This window comes from Alosa alosa, chromosome 12 (assembly GCF_017589495.1).
Source record: "Alosa alosa isolate M-15738 ecotype Scorff River chromosome 12, AALO_Geno_1.1, whole genome shotgun sequence".
Taxonomy (NCBI): domain Eukaryota; kingdom Metazoa; phylum Chordata; class Actinopteri; order Clupeiformes; family Clupeidae; genus Alosa; species Alosa alosa.
In genome coordinates, this window is record NC_063200.1 from 19,794,120 (window position 1) to 19,811,980 (window position 17,861).

Sequence of the window (17,861 nt, forward strand, 5' to 3'; positions counted from 1 at the left end):
AACACTTGAGCTAAACACTTGAGCTTCCTTTTTGATGCATAAAAATAGCTTTATTTATCATATAATTTACCGTAGGCCATACTTTTTTATTCTTTACCAGTGCATTTAATGGTCTCAGATGTATTCGGATCAGATGGTTTTAATGCAATTATTTGCAGAAGACAAAAATACCAAAGGACGGAAAAGACAAAAATACCAAAAATCTATTAATTAGTTTTCTCACATATTCACATTGCTTTTCATACTCTATACAACAAAGTCGTGTCTATTATGAACATTAGGAATGTAAAATAAAAAAAGAAATAATTGGCTCTGATGTATATCCAGAAAGTATACTGTATTTGGTCAGATTCTGATCTGATACACACACATTTGAAACGTATCAAAGGCAGTTATGATCTGGAATGTCAGTGTCATCGTGCGGTACATCATGCTTATACTGGGTTCAGAGAGATGGATCTTCATCTTGTTTTTGTGTTGCTCTGGAAATAAATGGTTGGAGAAAGGGGTTTGTACCATTTCCTTAACTGTAAATGGCTCTCATTGTATGCTTTTTTAATTTGCCACTCCTGAACACTACAAAACTGATATGAACTATTTATTTATTTATTTATTAAATTGCTATTGTTTATTATTTTCTTTCTTCTCTCCCTTATTGGATTTAGTTACCTCTTTCTGTAACATTAAATTACCACCAACATTGTTGTGTGCCAATAAAGTACATCTTATCTTTTCTTATCTTATCTTAGAATAGTTTTTCAAGACATAGAAATGATAATAATAATAGAAAATGTACCTCTTGTGTTTCCTGTTATGGAGAATTATTGTGGTCAATATGGTTATAAGGGCAAGAGCGCCAATGACAGAGCCAAGAACAATGCCGAGGGTGTTGTCTGCAACTGAGATGGTGTCTGAGATGGACAGAAGATTTCATCAATGAAAAGAGCAGTTGGATTTCTGTATAGATTGCTTGACATTAAACTAAACTATAGTCTGTGCTTATTCAGAGGGTAGTTTGTTATACATAAAAGGAAGATCAGAAAAACATGTATTATCTATGTATTACCTAATCCACTGACCTCTTAAGCTAGTGATAATATTCTTATTATGGTCAGGTTGGTTTTATGCCTTTATAGACTTTCATATCAAACTCTTCACAGGTGACCCAATCAATGCATTTACTGATCCAAAGCTCAAGAGTGACAATAGGTTATCTTTGTTCCACTGACTTCAGGCCTATCTAATGAAGCTCAAATAATAGCCCCACAACAAGATTCTTACATGTTGAAAAAAAAACTTTATTACAATCATCAAATTGACACTGATAACATTTATATACACTCAAAACCTAAATAATGTATATTTTTACGTATTTGAAAACTTGGTCTGTCTCTGACTGCTTGAGTATGCGTGAGCTGCTGCACACATCATGTCAAGAGCTTACCTGTGCACTCTGTGAGCTCCCCTGACCACTGTCCATTGCTTTGACACGTGCGCTCTTTTGACCCCTGCAGGACATAGCCGCTATTGCAAGAGAACTTCACTGTGAATCCCTGTAGATATGTTGTGCCTTCCTTCGTACCATTACTTGGTGGAGCAATCCAGCCACAGGAGATCACTGTGGAAAACACAAAAATTGAAGGCATTGTAAGCTTTAAAGAAATAGTAATAGCTACACCAAATTAACTGGTGATTGGTAGACTGAGGGCCCTAATTTAAATGTCGGGCAAAGTCTAAGGTCTAACTAAAGCTAATTTAATAATCTATTTGCTAATTTAATAGCATGAGCTGCCTCAAGATGCTAAACACAAACTTCGGTGGGACAGCTCAATACTTCCACACGCACGCCACACAATAGCTTTAGTTCATACATGAGACACTTTGCCATTTGCCAGTCATTAAAATTAGGGCCCTGAACCTTGTAACCTGAATACACTGATTGGTAGATGGAGTACAATAGAATATTTATAGTATAGAGTATATGTACAATCTAACATAATGGTCATATTAATTTAACATTTGACCGTCTTCAACACAGCTCCCTCTGAAAAGGTCAGTGCTACCTGTCTTAAGGTCCTCAGCTATAGTGGCATGACTACTGAAGGAGACACGGGTGGCATTTCCCACTTGAATACTGCGTGTCACCAGCGTGTCATATCTGCAGAACTCAGCGCCGTCACCAGCGCACAGCTTAGAGGCCTCGTTCAGTAACGGGTCATCTGGATTGTCAGGGATGGTGAATGTCGGAGAGAAATTCAAATCGTGCTTGGGAACAAACAGGTATGAGTCCAGCAGGTACTTTGAGTCGTAGGTAAAGAGGGATGACTCATTTAGGATCGCCCCTGGGGAGGACATTATCACATAATCAGGTGTCACAGTAATCTTACCATGTTCCAGAAATGGAGTCTGTTCATTATCATTTGGGCCACAAAGCAATATATTCTAATTTTTTATACCATTGTACAAAACCCTGTCCTAGACCAACTTTTCAAGTTCACTGATTAAAAATACAGTTTCCTGATTTCCAATACTAAACTAAACATGACTAAACATTTCTCATTGAGGATGACAAGGAGAGCAAAACCAGGGTCAAAGATATAGAATTGCATTGTAGTCCTGATGGTACAACTGAAGCAATCATCTTCAGGTGCTTGTTGACAGCAATGTCAACGAACAGGAAACTGGTTAGCCAACTTCAAGACAAAAGCAAAGGTTCATCACAATGCCAAAATACAAGTGTTACAAAGCTTTTGTCAGTTCATGCAGCATGTCAACGTGGCAAGGAAGAGCTGATAAAAATCAAGTGGATGACAGATAAGCAGAGTCACTGAACTGCCCAAGGCCACATGTGCACCTTTAAGCGCCACAGCTTTCGCACATTTCGCAATGACTGTGTTATTCAGGGTAAAATATTACCCTGAGCTGACAAGTGTGAGATGTGTCAGTGCTATGCAGTCACCAACGTGAGCATGTACCTATTCAAACTCTTTCTCAGATGTGTATATACAAAATCAACTTTTATATCTCAGTGTCTCAGTTCTCACCAAGAGTGAAAATCTGACTACATTTTGATTGCATTTTGTGGATCATATGGTTACCTTAAGAATGAAATATTTGCCATGTGAAATGTGAACAAAACTGGAAGTATGTTCAAGGGTATGATTAATAAATATTTCCCATTTATATTGCGGGAACACAAATCAACCGTCGGTAACTTACAGCTTGCTCCAAAGCTGTACACTTGCTCTGGACTGCTTGCGTCTGGCACAGTTTCACCAGTACTGGACACTAGATCATCCTTTGGATCATTGTTCATCTTTCCGAGCAGCCCTTGGGTTGAGTTTGTGAACTCCTTGGGGAGTAAAACTGTGGCTGCCATAGTCCCTTCCCTTCTCCGCATCTCCACTCCCGCCCCAGACGGGAACATGACAGTCACATTGTGAGGTATCGGGGAGAATACAAAGACACCTGTGGAGGAAAAGAGCTTTGTTAAACCTTTACTGTTACAGATATTTCAAATTGGACTCAAATTCATGTATTGTATAAGTAGTATATCTATATGCTCTATATTGCTCTAATCGGCCCCTTTCTATTAGGGCGATTTTGATACGTCATAGACTGTCTGGTCAGTGTACAATATCTCCACTGAATCGACGGGTGATTGCGTCGCCAGTAGTGTGTGTAGTAAAGCGACTAACAGAATTACAGAATAGCATTGCCGGCCGTGTGTGACAGCCTTAATGTTACACCAGACAACTGCTGGCTGTCCCATGCACCTTTATGAGCTTCATCTTTTCTCTCTGAATCTGCTGATAAACAATAACACTCCTCCAGTAATCCTTATCATTGTATTGTTATCGTTTGATCAGAGACACTTGATGCCTTTGGCTTTTACCATAACAGCTGGTGTATCTACAGCTGGGCAAGCCTGGTGTTAGTGTCAACAAGGTCAGTAGTGGAGTGATGACATATCAATAACTTATCAATAGAACACATAGCTCAGTGGTTCTCAAACTTTTTCTGTCATTCTCCACTTTGGAGGTGGGGAATTTTCAAGCCCCACATGACCCCTGATCAACCTGGAAAAATAAAGTTTTTTTTTTTCGCATTTTGGTTCCACGTTACACTTCCTGTCTCGGCCTGTTTATTTTAGTTCATATGTCGGTCTGTTTATGACTTCTATATTTGTGTGTGGTAAATCTCTGATCATTAAAGATAAAGATCATTAAAGCACAAAAAACTAATTTCCTCCTGTTCATCGCGCCCCACCTGTCATGTCTCTCTTCCCCACTAGTGGGGCCTGCCCCACACTTTGAGAACCACTGCTATAGCTCATTGTACTGTTACAACAATATAACTACACTACAGTACTACAACACGATACTACTGTACACAAGGCCTACATCAAACACTCCCACATGGATAATAGCATCTACTACATGAATGGTAACGTAACCTATACAGACCATCCAGGGCAAGCAATGCTTATTGATGTGCGCAGCATCATCAAAGTCTGTTCTCACCCAAATCACAGACTGTTCACCCCACTTCCCTCCGGGAGGCGTTACAGTTCTTTCTGCACACAAACCAGCAGGTTCAGAGGAAGCTTCTTCCCTGCCGCTGTCTACTGAACACTACTCTGCACCTCGGTGACAACCAACCTACTAACCCCCACACCCCACCCCCAAACATCAACGCCTCTCCTCGCCTGTTGAGCTGACCACGGTCTATACTGATCACATTGCACTTTTCTGCTTTTTTGCACTTCTGGTTAGACACTAACTGCATTTCATTGTCTCTGTACTTGTACTCTGCACAATGACAATAATCTAATCTAATACATATGCTTTAAACAACATCTAAAGTATCACACAAGCAGTATCTGAAATGTTCTGAACTGTGTCAAAGAAACAACATGTAGTTTGTGCATGTGAATACAATAACAAAATAATTTTTCAAATGTATTTGAATGTATTTGTCCACAGTCAGTCACTGGCTATTGATCTCACCCTTGAGGTCCATCCAGGTTTGTTCTGTGAAGGAGAGGGGCATTTGGTTCTGGAGGACCTGCAGACTGTCTTTCAGTGGGTCAAGTCGCACCTCGATGACATCAGACTCCCCTTCTTTCATGGCAACAGATGACAGCTTTGTGGCATTGACCAATGTTCCTGACCCTGAGTATAATCATAATTTGTTATGACTTTTTGTAATGATGACTTGATTTGTTATGACATACCGGTAATTTGTTGGCAAAAAGATGGCAAAAAGAGCACATGAATAGCTTTTTGAAATCATGAGTATGTAGTGTGTAAAAGAGAGAACAGTTCAGTTTTGGGTCTGGACAATGACAACACTACAACACATATTGACAATATTGTATGACTAAAAATATTCAAAACTGTACTGCATAAATAAATGTAAACGTAGGGTTAAGGCCCTGACCCGCTTAATGAGAACAGTGAATGTCGCGCTTCCACCACATCAATTATTATGCCAGACTTACCACTCTGTTGGTCGGTTAGTTGCTCTGTTCTTCCCTGAATGACAAAATGCTTTGCATTGGAAATGACTAATGAATACTCCCCCTTTCCATTGAAGGTGTATCTTGTGCCATCAAACGTGATTAGGTGGGGATCTCCAAACACTGCACCTAAGAGACCACAGAAAGGATGAGACGTATTATTAACTATTAATTATTAGAGACAATCAGTATTACAGGGCAATCACCAACTTTATTTTGCATGCGACTTCATGGGCTCAACAAAATTAATTCCACACAGTTAAGGTGAATATGGTGAACTTTTTAACTACTAGATATCACCATGAAACTTCCACCAGTTAATTATTTGCGTTAATGTTTTCTGTAAAAGTTATTACCAGTTACAAAAAAATATTACAAGTTGTCTGTGTGGACACCTTAACGATGCTTCTGGCATAATGAGAAATCAAGTTAATAGCACTGCTGTCATTCATTTTGTTCCCATTCCCATCCATACTGTGATTCCCTCTGTTCTCGGATCATGGGTGGATGGTTGTCATCCATCCGTCTGTGCACCACCCACTGTTTGAGATTATGTAATCTAACCTGCTTTCGGGGGCTGGTATGTCCTGCAGTCACTGGAGGGCCTGTGCGTGAAATAGTAGTGGCAGTTGTCCGACCACAGGCAGCAGTAGTAAAAGCTGAGGACGTCGTAAACCCAGTGGGAGGCTCCGGGAATTCTGGGAGGTTTCCGGAATGGGGGGGATCCCCAGTCGTGCCCCCTGTCTGGGGTGCTTCCCCCGATGGAATCCGACGTCAGGACTTGGGCCCCCGTGCTATCATAGCAACACTGCTGTCCAGCAGCGTATTTTGGGCTGTAAGTTATGCAGTGGGAGCAACATGAGGCGATTTAGCAACACAGAAGTTATGCCACTGATTTAGCACAGTCGAATACATGCCAAGGGGTTTAAATCCACAAAACTTATGCCAGGGATTGTAAAACTGCAACACGGCCACCAGGAATTAAACACCACCGCCTCCAACACCTTGGTAACATTTGCTTATTAGAAATCATCAGTGTCCTTGGTATTATTTTTTTGGCAGACATAACATGATTTCCCTGGCAGACACATTACACTCAGTTATGCATTTAATTAGTAATGCTATGAGGACCACATATAATCCATGTAGAGCCACTGTCTAGCATATGTGAGAGAGTGGTAAATTTGGCTGACAACTTTGGCATGTAGCAGTTAAGTCACTGACATGAAGCTGGAGCATTGGCCAAATGCACTACATCACTGCTCTCAAAGGATCCACCCCTAGAGTGTGCAGAGGCATCCTTTGCATGATATTGTGGTGTCAGGGCAGAGTGTGAAGTATGTGGTGGCATGGCATCTCCATAAATAATGTCAACATATTCTCTTGCTGTCTATTTCAACCCTATAAATGATCTACAAACAATTCACCATTTTGACTCGCCCTGATGTAGGCTATTATAATGAAACACATGGGCATATTTAAACTGAATTGCCATGCGAGATTAACGTTCTTTTAAACATATAACCCTTGTCAGTGCCTCAGATGTCTGAAACATTTCTCACCTACAAATCATCTACTTAAACTGTCAAAGTGGTACAAAGGAATATACTGAATTTTCAAGAGAGGTATAAAGTTATTCTAAAACTTTCTTGTCCACTTTTTCATTTTTCTAACCTTACCTGGCTTGTATTGCCCTTACACAGTGGACACTGCCTGGATGATATGTGCAAACACTGCCCTTCTCTATGTCACATCCATAGTCAGTCTGTAGAAGATGATGACATACATAGTTAATAATCAGTGATATCATGGCAGTTAACATGCCTACAATTGCTTGGTTGGTTTTGAAAGAGATAAATTGATAAGACGATTTGATAGAACTTATAGAGTGTACTGGCACTGCAATTTGTCTTTAAGGATGAAATCTGTCTGTCTTTCAACATTTCATCAGAGACTAATTTGACAATTTTGGGCTATCAGCATAGTAGTATGAGGATGTGATTGCTGGCCCTTTATCTGGCCTAGCCTACTTACATGAAACCTGCCAGTGTCTGCTCTTGCTTGGGCCAGAGTACATGGACAGTCGATGGTCTCCTCCAGGAAATTGGGCCAGCTTTTCTCCAGCAGGTCCCACTTCTGGCACTTATCCAATGCCCACGCTGCAGAGTCTTCTCTGAACTTCTCCTCCAGGTGCCATGCCAGGGCATGGTCTTCACTCCAGACGGCATGAACATCACTAAAACAAGATACAGTACGCATTTGTCATCCTTCTTATATTGTATGATTGTAGATGATATTGTTATTATTGTGATATTGAACAGTAAAAAAAGTGTCTTCATTTTAGCTGTTACTTTGTTTCATGCCCACAGAAGCCAGGTTGCTTACAGAATGTCTCAATGTATCAAAAACAAAACTGGTCAAAATATGGTTAAAATGTTAGGTCATGTACTGGTTATGATAAATCCTAAATTAGGAATATTTTTCCCAGTGTGACATTCATTGCAAGGTGTGCATGTAAGTTGTTTGCACTGTTGTACAGGAACTTGGATGGCACTTTACTTGGATAGTTCGACCACTATCCAAGTAAAGTGTTAGCCTGGGTGTTCCCATGCTGCCTTGCGCGCGATTTGATTCACGCTGCTAAGGCAGCCTGGAAACTACCGCCCTAATTTTTGCCTCAGATAGGGAACCAATCACAGAACAGGGGGGAAAGCAAGACGATGATGAGCTATGCACAGACGCATTTGATAGACATCCGTGGCACCCAATAAACGGATCTGGGGATTTTTTTCAAATACGAGAAAATGAATGTTTGGTTCCCAGACCATGTCTCATTGAGAAGTGGTGGCGCTAGCCAGGCTAGTAAAGTGTGACTCGTCATGGGCTTCACAGACTGCGTACCGTTTTCCGTCAGTGTAAGAGCTAGGGCTGACCCGCAGGCACCCCAGCTCCCAGGTTAAGAAGGGCGCCTCTGCCACACTGGGAACAAAGCTGAAGGTGCCATTGTTGGGGTGTCCTCTGGCCAGAGAATATAGGTACTTCCATTCAGCTGTCCAGGATGCTGAATAAGGCTCTCCTATAAAAAACTGATTTTAGTCTAACTGACTGTAATGTCAGGAATGGAATGTTTAAATAGTATTACAAATGCATTGTTTTATTATCATTTACCCTTAAAATAGGAGTCCTCACCTCATTATACCACCTAATAAAGCAACCTGGATGGATAGATATACATATTTTGTAATGTGAATAAGACAGAAAGTTGTCTAACCTTCCTCCCTGTAGCCCCACAGTTCTATATTGACATTCTCAGCCCTGACCAACGAGGTGTTCCACGTCATGCGAAGGGCTCCTCCCACGTTGGGTGTGCCGTAGTACTGCCAGTGGGAAGAATTCACCAGCGTCACCTTGAAGCGTGGGTTCAGTTTCCCTGGATGAACTAAGGCGGTAAAAATATGATAATGTTGAAACAACTCTGTAATCACAGTGTTGTAATCACAGTGATCACACAGAGTGATCATACAATTGCAAACCATGATATATGATAATAGTCTTTGACAGACATATTGCATCATGTAACATTCACAATCTGACATCATATATCAAGATATTCAGCCTTTTCAGAATAATGGAATATACATGACTAGGATGATGGTTAGTATATGATTACATTGTGATTTCTCTGTGTGATACTAGTCCTACATGTCACTCTCAAGTTAAAAAAAACATTAAAAATACGCAAAATTGCTTACTGAAACATTCAGAAACCAACAAACCTGAGAGCCAGGATCCCTGACGGTTGTATGTTGTGCCATCAGTGGAGATCTCAAAGGGGATCCATCCTGTCTCGTAGAGAAGAGGCGTTATGCAGTGGCCACGACTCTCTGCATCCACATAGCCCTCAGTCACAATCTCTTCATTAAACCTAAAGGATAAAGATGCCAAACAGATTTACAAAGCCTGGAACTAATTATAAAAACCAAGCTCTGCAGGTCTAAGAAGGCATTATGCCTTAGTACAAGGAAAGGCACAACAGGTATGTTCTGAGAATAGAGCAAGAATAGCCCTTCGCTGTACACCTGAAGGAAGAAGAAAGAGATGACGACCCAAGAACACCTGGCGGCGCACAGTAGAAGAGGAAATTAAATCTATGAGCCTGACATGGGAAGGTGTCCAATAAACAGCCCAGAATCGACCAGAGTGGAGAACCTTTGTTGCTGCCCTATTTGCCAGGAGGCAAAACTGGCAGTTAGTAAGTAAGTAAGTAAGTATGAGCAATAATTAACTCTTACCGACAGGTTACACTGGAACTTTGATTGAAAGTTGCATTGAGGACCACAACATCTATTCCACCAAATATAGATCCAGAGTATGGAGAAATGTCAACACAGAACTCCTTAAAGTTGTCACAGCAGTTTTCTAAGGAAATACACGTAACATGGCAGGAACATATGTCCAGTTTTTGGCCACACTTTCCTTCACATGTTTGACCTGTTTGGAAGAAAATGATTAGAAAGGCATCAAAAATATTAAAGATTTTCAAACAGAATTAAATGAAATCTCTCATTGACAAAGTTATAGTGTTTTACTTCTAGTGTTTAACTAAATAGCTTAACCAATGCTGAAATGGTTAGTTTCATATACTTATTTTATGTCCACTTACCAGTTATTCCATAAAAATATGCAAACAGACATACTACTGTAAAACCATAGTGGAGTATTTTCCCCATTAAGATGCAGAATATCCTTAGAAACCCCTGCTGCAAACTGCAAACTCCTCTGGTGCTGCAAACTCCTCTGGTGAGTCCACTTACTCAAGGCTCAAAGTCTCATGTCCCTCATGAGGTGCTCTCTGAGGTCATTGTAATCCAATCAAGTTAAAGTAAAATATGTAATCTCTCCCTAGGTATTTCTGTTGTGTATAGTGCAATAATGGCAAAGGTCTCTCTGATAACACAGATCCTATGAGCTTGATGCATCTCTTGCTCTTTCAGAATTCCTAAGTGGGAGCTATTGTTTTTACCATAGACTGTATATATATATATATATACACAGTCTATGTTTTTTGCTGGTGGCTCAAATTAAAAAAAGACCGCAACCCACACGTCTTTAGATAATGATAAACACAACAAGGACATAAAATACAACATGTGTGTGAAAAGGCTTTTAACTAGACATAATACTATAATAATAGAGAATATAAATATATAGATTGGCTGTTTCAAAATAAGTTAAACATTTTTAAAACCGTGCCAGAATTGGTTATGTCTTAGTTAGTTTTGCCTCTTGCTTGTAATGCTGTTTTGCTTGTGTGGGGGAGAGGCCAGGAGGGTGCAACGATAATAGCAAACATAGCAATGGTTGGGAACACATGGTCACCAAAATGTACCAAAATGCATGAGTAATCACACTCAAACAATAGCATTCAAGACAATTTGTTCAGAGGGGTGAGGGGATAAATCAAGCAGGCCATGCCCAAGGTTGTAGGTACTTCTGGCAGTATGCATTTTCAAACCCTCCCATCCCAAATCTGCATCTATGTTCCATATTTCTGGTAGTGTGATGTGATATAGCATATGGGAGCTCTACAACCTCCCTTACAAACATTAAATGTTTGCGGCAGATTTGCAGCAAACTTGTAGGTGATTTAAACAAATAGCCTGGCTATGACCTTGCCACAAATTTGCAGCAACTGTTCGCCAGAAACCTAAAATTTATGTAAGGTTAGCTTATTTTATCTTTGTGAAACCTTGATGTGGATGTGCATTGTGCAGTAGTAGGCCTACCCCTTGATTGGCCCCATGATGCAGCCTTTTTATATACCTAAATTCTGAGAAAGAAAATTTCCTGCCATTGCTTCTACCTGTGCACTTACAACCAGTGATTTTACTAATTAGTTGTTACTAATTAGTCAGATCTTTCCGCACCCGAACCGGTAGGTTCAGAGGAAGCTTCTTTCCTGCAGCTGTCACCCTACTGAACCCTAGCTCTGCATCCCGGTGACAACCAACCAACTAAGCCTCCAACCCCCCACCCCCTACTCCTCTCCCCTGCCCCGCTCCCACCCGATGCCTCCTCGCCTGTGCCTGTTGAGGTGTCCATGACCATGGAAACCTTGACAGGGACAACAAGGAGGCAGACATTGCACATATGTGTTGTTCATACATTGTTCATATTACATAGGCATATTTATTCTGTTCTTATAAGGTAACTGCTAATACACTGCACATATTTATATTTAATTTATAACCACCTTCTGTAAACCAATACACTACTGCCTACACTGCACTGTATTTCTTGACCTGTCTATGCACCACCTGTCTATACTTAGTAGATCACATTGCACTTATCTGCTTTTTGCACTTCTGGTTAGTGGTTAGACGCAAACTGCATTTCGTTGTCTTTGTACTTGTACTCTGCACAATGACAATAAAGTTGAATCTTCTAATCTAATCTAATCTACCTGGCTGGAAAGTTGTGCTAATTTAGTGAATGATGTTGGATCAAATAGGCCTACCCTGTGTTACTTTCTGAAGTTTTCTCTCTGTCTAAAACTCAGATTTGCATTAAGGCTCCATGACAAATGAGTTCTGGTGCTAAGCCTTTGCAAATGACTTTGGAAACCAATGATGAAGAATTTGGAACCTCAGTGCAGATCTGAGCTAAGGGCTCAAATAACTTAGCAGCCAAGCCCAGTTTGATCTGCTTTTGGGCACAGACTATCCGAGTGAGGAAAGATATATCCACCTGTTGACTTAAATTTACAAAGAAGAAAAGCCTGGATCCTGTTTATTATGTATTGATCGTAAGTTAAAACAGTGCAGAAATTGGTTGATAGGCCTAGGCCTTTGGAGGTTCCATAATTAAGGAAACATAGCCTAGCCTACCTTGGTCGAAGAAGATAAATTGTTGATGCAATGTAGGCTTACACATGTGACTGGGCTATGGAAATTGAATAGATAGTTTTGAGAAAGTAGAAATCGTGTAGAAATTACATTAGAAATTCCTTTAAGATAACGTCACGCTGAACCGGAAACGGGAAGGGAGGAGTGACACAATTGTTTTCCTCAGCAAAGTTGCTTCCCTTGGCTGACTGGGACGGACGGATTGTCCAGGGATTCTATGGTAAGGTCTTTTGCGATTGTACTTTATTGGTCATTCTGCAATATCGATAATTCAGTCCAACTGACGGACTATTCGCATTAAGTTAATCATTTAATGGCCCTGAACTATTTTTAAAAAGCATGTAACTACTTTTTTTATTGGTCAACTTGTCGGGCTTAGCTCGTTATGCTAAGTGTTCGTAGGTAACTCAGACAAACTTTCAGGATCGGCAGCTAAATATTATTCCTAGTAAATCAAGTCATTAGGGGATACATTATTTTCTTTTGCCCGAAGTTTGTTACTCAGGTTTAACACAAGTCAGATTACATTTGAAATGGCATTACTGTAGGTGCGCCGTAGCCTAAGTTAGCCATGGTAAGTTCAACAGGTTTCCTGTAGCCTAGTGTTTTGAGGCAAACCTGTGCTGAATCTGCCAGTGGTTTTCAAGCTGCCATTGTGAAACTGTGTCAAGTTAATTCAGTGGTCACAATGTTTGTTTCTGGCAAGAAGCGTGCCTGAGCTAAAATTAGCGAGTTATCCCAGTTGGAACCAAAGGTTTGCTGGCCTCTTCTGCTAATATTGTTTGTCCTGTCGTGAGGTTGTTTCAAGAGCTGTTTAGAGCCGAACATGCATAGCCTGGTAGCCTGGGCAGCTAGTGAAAACGAAAGGTGTCAAATTGTGGCGCTTAGTCTTCTACGTTTTCTCACAGGAAGAGATGTCGGGAGTGAGTGCGGTCAGCACAGCAGTGCCAGCGGCCACCACCCGCACCACCTCCTTCAAGGGTTCCTGTCCAGGTTCCAAGTATGTGAAACTGAACGTGGGTGGCGCCCTGTACTACACCACCATGCAGACCTTAACCAAACAAGACACCATGCTTAAAGCCATGTTCAGTGGAAGGATGGAAGTCCTTACAGACAGTGAAGGTAACTAAAACCTGTTCAACACACACATATTATTGTGATGGTCAAAAAATGTATGTAATATTTTCTTACACCCCTAAAAGCTAAGTGGAATGTCATCTCTTCCCATCATATATCGACGTGTGTATCATCACAAGTAGGCCTATCGCAGTTCTGAATTATTAGAATGGATAGTTGCATGTTCATCCTTAGCTATTTCCCTAGCTGGAAAATGTCTAGCTCAACACACTAGTTGGCACTCTCTGAACACAGTAGTTGTTCACTGACTGACTGTGTTGAACGTGTTGCCTGACAGTGAGTTCTCTCTCCATCCTCAAGTTGTTGACTGACACTGAGTTCTTTCCCCTCGCTCCAGGCTGGATCCTAATTGACCGCTGTGGGAAGCACTTTGGCACCATCCTGAACTACCTCAGAGACGGGGCCGTCCCGCTGCCCGACAGTCGCAGGGAGACTGAGGAGTTGCTAGCCGAGGCCAAGTACTACCTGGTCCAGGGTCTGGCGGATGAGTGTCTCGCTGCTCTACAGGTATGGTTTAAAACACACACACACACACACACACACAGACACACACACACAATGTGTGCAATCAAGTGCAGGTGCATTCACTGAATTTCCAATACAGTGAATGCATAGCAGGTGTACGTCACCTGATGTGAAGACCCTTGTCTTTGTATATGAAGGTTGCCCTACATATTGAGTGTTGTCAGTTATGTAACTTAACCTTTGCTTTGGTGGTGTGAGGTGTTCATTTGTTTAGCTTTACTGTATTATATACAGTTGTTTGAGCATATCATGAGCGCAATACTGTCATTCTTAGAACAAAGACACATATGAGCCATTCTGCAAAGTCCCCCTGGTGACCTCTTCCAAGGAAGAACAGAGACTAATAACCACTGCTAACAAGGTAAGATTGACTCATTGGGTTTGTTATTAAACTAGTATTGTTATGAAACCAGTAATACATTTTTACTCAGTTTTATCAATACATTATTTGTTACGTGGAAAGGGCGTTTGCTTTTGTTTTAAACAATCTTTTTATTTTTATTTTCTACTTCAGCCCACTGTCAAACTCCTGTACAACAGAAGCAACAATAAATATTCCTACACCAGGTAAGGGAAAAGAGTATTGTTTTTAAGACTGTATAGTTATGTTTAAGAACGAACCATTGTGTTTATAGACCTCAACAGTAAAAAACCTCTCTGTTGTCTTTAGCAACTCAGATGACAACTTGCTGAAGAACATAGAGTTATTTGACAAGCTGTCACTGCGGTTCAATGGCCGAGTCCTTTTCATCAAAGATGTGATTGGAGATGAGATCTGCTGCTGGTCTTTTTATGGCCAGGGACGCAAGATTGCAGAAGTGTGCTGCACATCCATTGTCTACGCCACTGAGAAGAAGCAAACTAAGGTAGGAGAAAGCTCATGGAGAATTGTTAAAACTGAGGCCTTTTTGTTGCTTTTCTATGAAATATTACTTATTTAGACCATCAATGTGGGATTTTGCAGACTGAAAGAGATGCAGGCCAAACTGATATTTCCAGGGAAGTGAAGTTGTACCAGAAACGCTAGTGTGGTAGTGCAGGTTATGACCCACAATCATCTCGCTCTAATGCTTGTGATGTACTATTATCAAAAGACTTATATATGATGGTGACAGACATAATAGGGCACTCTGAAGACAACTGTACCATTTATTTAATTTGGCTGTAATGATGCAATATTTTTTCCTTGTAATGGAGTGTTCAGTATTAAAGCTTTTTACTTGTCTCCTTAGGTTGAGTTCCCTGAAGCCCGAATCTATGAGGAGACCCTGAACATCCTTCTCTACGAGTCACAAGATGGCCGCGGTCCTGACAACGCCCTGTTGGAAGCCACAGGTGGCGCCGCTGGGCGATCGCACCACCTGGACGAGGACGAGGAGCGGGAGCGCATCGAGAGGATCCGGCGGATCCACATCAAGCGACCCGACGACCGTACCCACCACCACCAGTGAGCTCACCTTAAGTTGCCACATGCGTTTGCTGCTGGAGATGAGGTCAAAGTTCACATCACACATCCGGCCACCACTGGCAATCACACACACCACTACCTGCGAGATCACTGCTCGGACAGATCTGCTTCCACAAATGACCTCACACATCCAAGGCTACACATACTACTATCAATAGCTTCACTACCTGTCCCAATCGAAGAACACTTTTAACGTTCCACTTTCAGCCCTATTTGCCAAATGGGGTCCTTTACCAGCAGTCCTTTTGAATAGGGCTGTAATGTAGAATTTTAAATCACTTTAACACTGTATTGTTACAAAGACCTCTCTACTGACCATGCTGTTCAAGGATTTTGTCTTCATTTTGATGCAACTGACCAAAAAGTCGATATGAACAAAAACACTTTACACTTCCCCAAATGTTTTGCTGTGCTACAACTGTCTTGAAATGCAGAGACTAATTTCAAACACTATCTTTGTGAGCGTGCACAATATTGCTTTTGGAAAATGCAGCCCATATGGTATCAGATACCATGTTGATTTCGTTTGGTCCAGCACTATTGCAGCTGCTATTTTCAATATGAGTATGATTTAGCCTTTGGCTATGCCCAAGTGCTTAAAAAATATGGACTTTAATTTACATGGCAGTGCCATGTAGTTGTGTAATTTTTGCATTAAATTGTCAGCATGATCAACGACTCTTTGGTCATGCATCAGGCATACGAAAAAGCATTTGTGCTGCAGTGGTGAAGGTTGCGTGTTGCACAGCGGAACAGAGAGCTGTTCGACACCCCCTCTGACCAGGGTTAGGAATTTAGCAATTTATTCAATTGCTGGATTCTGTTTTGAGAAGAAAAAAAAAATAGTACTTAACACTGATCCTTCTGGATAAAAGCTTTATAATTTTAGGTCAGTCTTAATTTTTTGTTTTTTTTTTTTTTGAATGCACATCACTTTCAGAGCAGCTACCAGTGCAGTCGCCCAGTTTATCTTCCAGTTCAGATCAATGCTATGTAATCTGAACCATGCTGCTATGGGCAACATTGTCTGACACCATTCCTACATCCAAATCCAGATTTGTGAGAACAGTACCAGTGCTCACATCACCAAATGTTGAGATTAAATATGATTAAAATCTGATATACTGTATTTAGTGACATACAAGATAAAGTGCCTGAAAGAATTCCCCCTGCTATATGCCTTCAGTCGTCTTCCTTGACCCCCTCAAGTAGAAATGTGTTGAACGTGTTGCCTTATTAGTAGAGTGAGGACACATACAGCGGGGAAAATAAGTATTGAACACGTCAACATTTATTCTTCCAGTGAGGCTATTCGCATGAAATTTTCACCGGACATTAGTATTAACTTAGGTAATCCACACATATATAAAAATCCAAACATTAATGTCTAAAAGTAGTGTTATGAGTAAAAAAGTGGAATGGCACAGGGAAAAAGTATTGAACACGCTAAGAAAAAGCAGTACACAAACGCAAAGAATGGCAAGGAACAAACTGGAATCTATAAGTAGTTAGAGAAATTATCCCTCCTATATGTACACATTGATATAAGCTGGGTTAGTACATACTGGTGGGCTATAAAAAGGTTTTTGTTAGCAAGGTGTCACACAAGAAACATTTCATTTTGGGTAAAAGCAAAGAGCTCTCCCAAGATCTTTGCAACCTTATTGTTGCAAAACATATTAATGGAACTGGTTACAGATGCACTTCAAAACTTCAGAATCATCCAGCAAGCAGTATTGGAGCCATTATTTGCAAGTGGAAGGAACATCACTACATCATCAACTGACCATGCACAGGATCTCCTTGCAAGATTTCTGACCAGGAAGTCAGAAGGATAGTCAGAAGAGTAGCCTAAGAGCCAATGACCACTCTGAGAAAGCTCCAGAAAGATTTGGAGGCAGCAGGCACAATTGTTACAGAGAAAATCATAGGTAATGCACTCCACCGCCATGGCCTCTATGCATTCTCATCCCGCATGACTCTATTGCTGAAGAAAAACATGTCAAAGCTCGTTGAAAGTTTGCTTCACAACATTTGAACAATCCTATGAAATACTGAGAGAATGTATTCTGGTTAAAATTTTAACTTTTCGGATGTCATACTACACACCATATTTGGAGGAGAAATGGCACTGTGCATCACCCTAAAAATACCCTACCAACAGTGAGGTTTGGAGGTGGTGGCATCATGGTGTGGGCTGTTTTTCATCTCATGGTACTAGCAGACTTCATACAGTTGAAGGAATGATGAATGGAGTCATTTTGTTCCGGAAGAATCTTTACATCCACCAGGATGATGAGGATGA

General features: G+C 40.9%; 2 protein-coding genes across 2 annotated transcripts; one reads left to right on the top strand and one right to left on the bottom strand.

Moving 5' to 3' along the window:
* Positions 1-24: 24 nt before the first annotated feature.
* LOC125304336 (sushi domain-containing protein 2-like) lies at positions 25-10,316 on the bottom strand. Its single transcript, XM_048258513.1, has 15 exons — positions 10,185-10,316; positions 9,814-10,012; positions 9,298-9,446; positions 8,793-8,960; positions 8,423-8,597; positions 7,556-7,757; positions 7,201-7,286; positions 6,086-6,354; positions 5,504-5,650; positions 5,010-5,174; positions 3,220-3,468; positions 2,064-2,342; positions 1,445-1,618; positions 797-911; positions 25-482 (listed from the first exon to the last, which is right to left on the bottom strand). The coding sequence occupies exons 1-15, from the start codon at positions 10,249-10,251 to the stop codon at positions 446-448; spliced, it is 2,481 nt and encodes an 826-aa protein (XP_048114470.1). The 5' UTR covers positions 10,252-10,316; the 3' UTR covers positions 25-445.
* Positions 10,317-12,578: 2,262 nt separating this feature from the next.
* LOC125304338 (BTB/POZ domain-containing adapter for CUL3-mediated RhoA degradation protein 3-like) lies at positions 12,579-16,227 on the top strand. Its single transcript, XM_048258518.1, has 7 exons — positions 12,579-12,646; positions 13,335-13,548; positions 13,901-14,070; positions 14,363-14,449; positions 14,603-14,655; positions 14,759-14,954; positions 15,321-16,227. Exons 1-7 carry the CDS (start codon positions 12,644-12,646, stop codon positions 15,537-15,539), a joined length of 942 nt encoding a protein of 313 aa, XP_048114475.1. The 5' UTR covers positions 12,579-12,643; the 3' UTR covers positions 15,540-16,227.
* The last annotated feature ends 1,634 nt before the right edge of the window (positions 16,228-17,861 follow it).